Source organism: Pteropus medius, unplaced genomic scaffold, assembly GCF_902729225.1.
Source record: "Pteropus medius unplaced genomic scaffold, Ma_sr-lr_union100, whole genome shotgun sequence".
Lineage (NCBI taxonomy): Eukaryota > Metazoa > Chordata > Mammalia > Chiroptera > Pteropodidae > Pteropus > Pteropus medius.
This window is the reverse complement of record NW_024342414.1, coordinates 3,831-5,872: the sequence shown is the minus strand read 5'-3', so window position 1 is coordinate 5,872 and position 2,042 is coordinate 3,831. Positions and strand designations below refer to the sequence as shown.

General features: G+C 52.7%; 1 gene segment (V, D, J or C); it reads left to right on the top strand.

The window, feature by feature from the left end:
* The first annotated feature begins 584 nt into the window (after positions 1–584).
* LOC120600322 (immunoglobulin heavy variable 3-23-like) lies at positions 585–1,150 on the top strand. The segment is given in 2 exon segments: positions 585–696; positions 798–1,150. Coding segments are annotated over 2 exon segments (399 nt in total).
* The last annotated feature ends 892 nt before the right edge of the window (positions 1,151–2,042 follow it).

Below are 2,042 nucleotides of genomic sequence, written 5' to 3'. Positions count from 1 at the left end.
AGAGAAAGTTAGAGGCACAATGAGTGACTCTCAGATGGACCAGACGCCTGCAATACACCTGTGACCATGGTTCTCACATTATTCTCCGTTAGCACAAAAAGGCAGCAAATCCCACACGCGCTCATGCAGGACGGAGACCTGCACCTCACTGGACACGTCACCTCTGTCCTGCAGGTGGCTCAGGAGAGCAGTGAGGTGCAGTGCAGAACATGCATGGCCACACACATGAGTTCACTTTTACACACCTGTGCTCTCGACACCAGCAAGCTCTCTGTGGTCCTGTTTGGCCTTGTTCACCTGTGATGCAGGTAAATGATATCACATCACATGACTTACGTGCATGAGTAAAATGAAATAAGATGATGGTGCTAAGTGTTTAAGTAACACATGTCACAGTAAAAGTCATATTTCACCAAACAATCTAATTGTCACTATGTGCTCAGGTACATCCAGGCCTGCTCTGGGTCTCTGCCCTCTCTGTGGGTCCCCAACCCCAGAGCTCCTTATACAGTCAGAGCACATGCAAATAGGGTCCCTCTGCTGATAAAAGCCAGCCCAGCCCTGAGCCTGCAGCTCTGGGACAGGAGCCCAGCCCCACGATTCCCAGGAGCCCCCATTCCGGGATCAGGTCTGAACACGCACGCCGCACCATGGCGTTTGGGCTCAGCTGGATTTTCCTCGTCGCTGTTTTACGAGGTGACTGATGGGGAACAAGGGACACTGAGTACGTGAGTGGGTCTGAGTGAGGAACACGGACGTGTGACAGTTTCCTGACCCCGACGTGTCTGTGTTCACAGGTGTCCAGTGTGAGGTGCAGCTGGTAGAGTCTGGGGGAGACGTGGTGCAGCCCGGCGGGTCTCTGCGACTCTCCTGTGCAGCCTCTGGATTCACCTTCAGTAGCTACTCGATGTACTGGGTCCGCCAGGCTCCGGGGAAGGGGCTGGAGTGGGTATCATCCATTAATAGTGATGGCAGCAGCACATACTACGCTGCCTCCGTGAAGGGCCGATTCACCATCTCCAGAGACAACGCCAAGAACACGCTGTATCTGCAAATGAGCAGCCTGAAGCCTGAGGACACGGCCGTGTATTACTGTGCGAAGGACACAGTGAGGAGATTTCAGTGTGAGCCCAGTCACAAACCTCCCTGAGGGAGACAGGAGGGGAGCTTAGGACACCAGGAGCGTTCAGAGTACACACAGCACAGCACACACAGACCAGCCCAGCAGCAGGTGCACAGGGAGCTGGGGAAGGGGCTTCCTGTTGGGAGCAGCGATTTCCTCTCAAATCTCTCAGCTGCCTCCCAGGAGAATTACTGCTGTTTCTTTGTGGCTCTAATTTTCCACATTCTCACACAGATGAGAAATGATGAAGTAACCTGTCTGTAGAAGGCATATCAGCGGTGCCTGGGGACCTTTCCTGCAGCAGCTTTCAATGTGTTTTTTCTGATATCTTGGCAGAGAGACCCCCTGAGGGCTTCGTGTCCCTGAGGCTGGTTCTGTTTTTCACACAGAGAGACACAGCACAGTGCAGGGACCTGTGTGCTGAGCTCAGGCTCTGCCCCCCACAGACACACGCTGTCCCCACATGGGTGTCCCTTCAGACAGGACACGAGGCCACATGGGTAAGATGAGCCCCCCAGGACTCTATCCAATGCCATTTCTGTCTTGCATACAACGCAATACGCTCCAGGTCTTCACTTACTCAGGTGGATTTTGAAACCCTCCCAACATGACCAGGTTCATCTACTGTCCTAATTTCACTAAGTCTGAGCTCCATGAAGCTGGATCCCAGTTCAATCTCACAGCCTCCACCCAGACCAGTCACAGAAGAGGGGTTATGTGTACATGGCATTCATCTGTCCCTAGTTCATCTGCTATCGTTAATGTAACAGTTCTGTCCATTTGTTGACCCCCAGGCAGTTTATACTCAGGGAGTCTAAAGGTGACTTGCTTACCCTACGTGTCATGCACACTTATGATTCAAGGTCACACAGGCACTATTAAAGGATAGGTCTGTGTCAGGTGGGGGCACAGCTGGCTG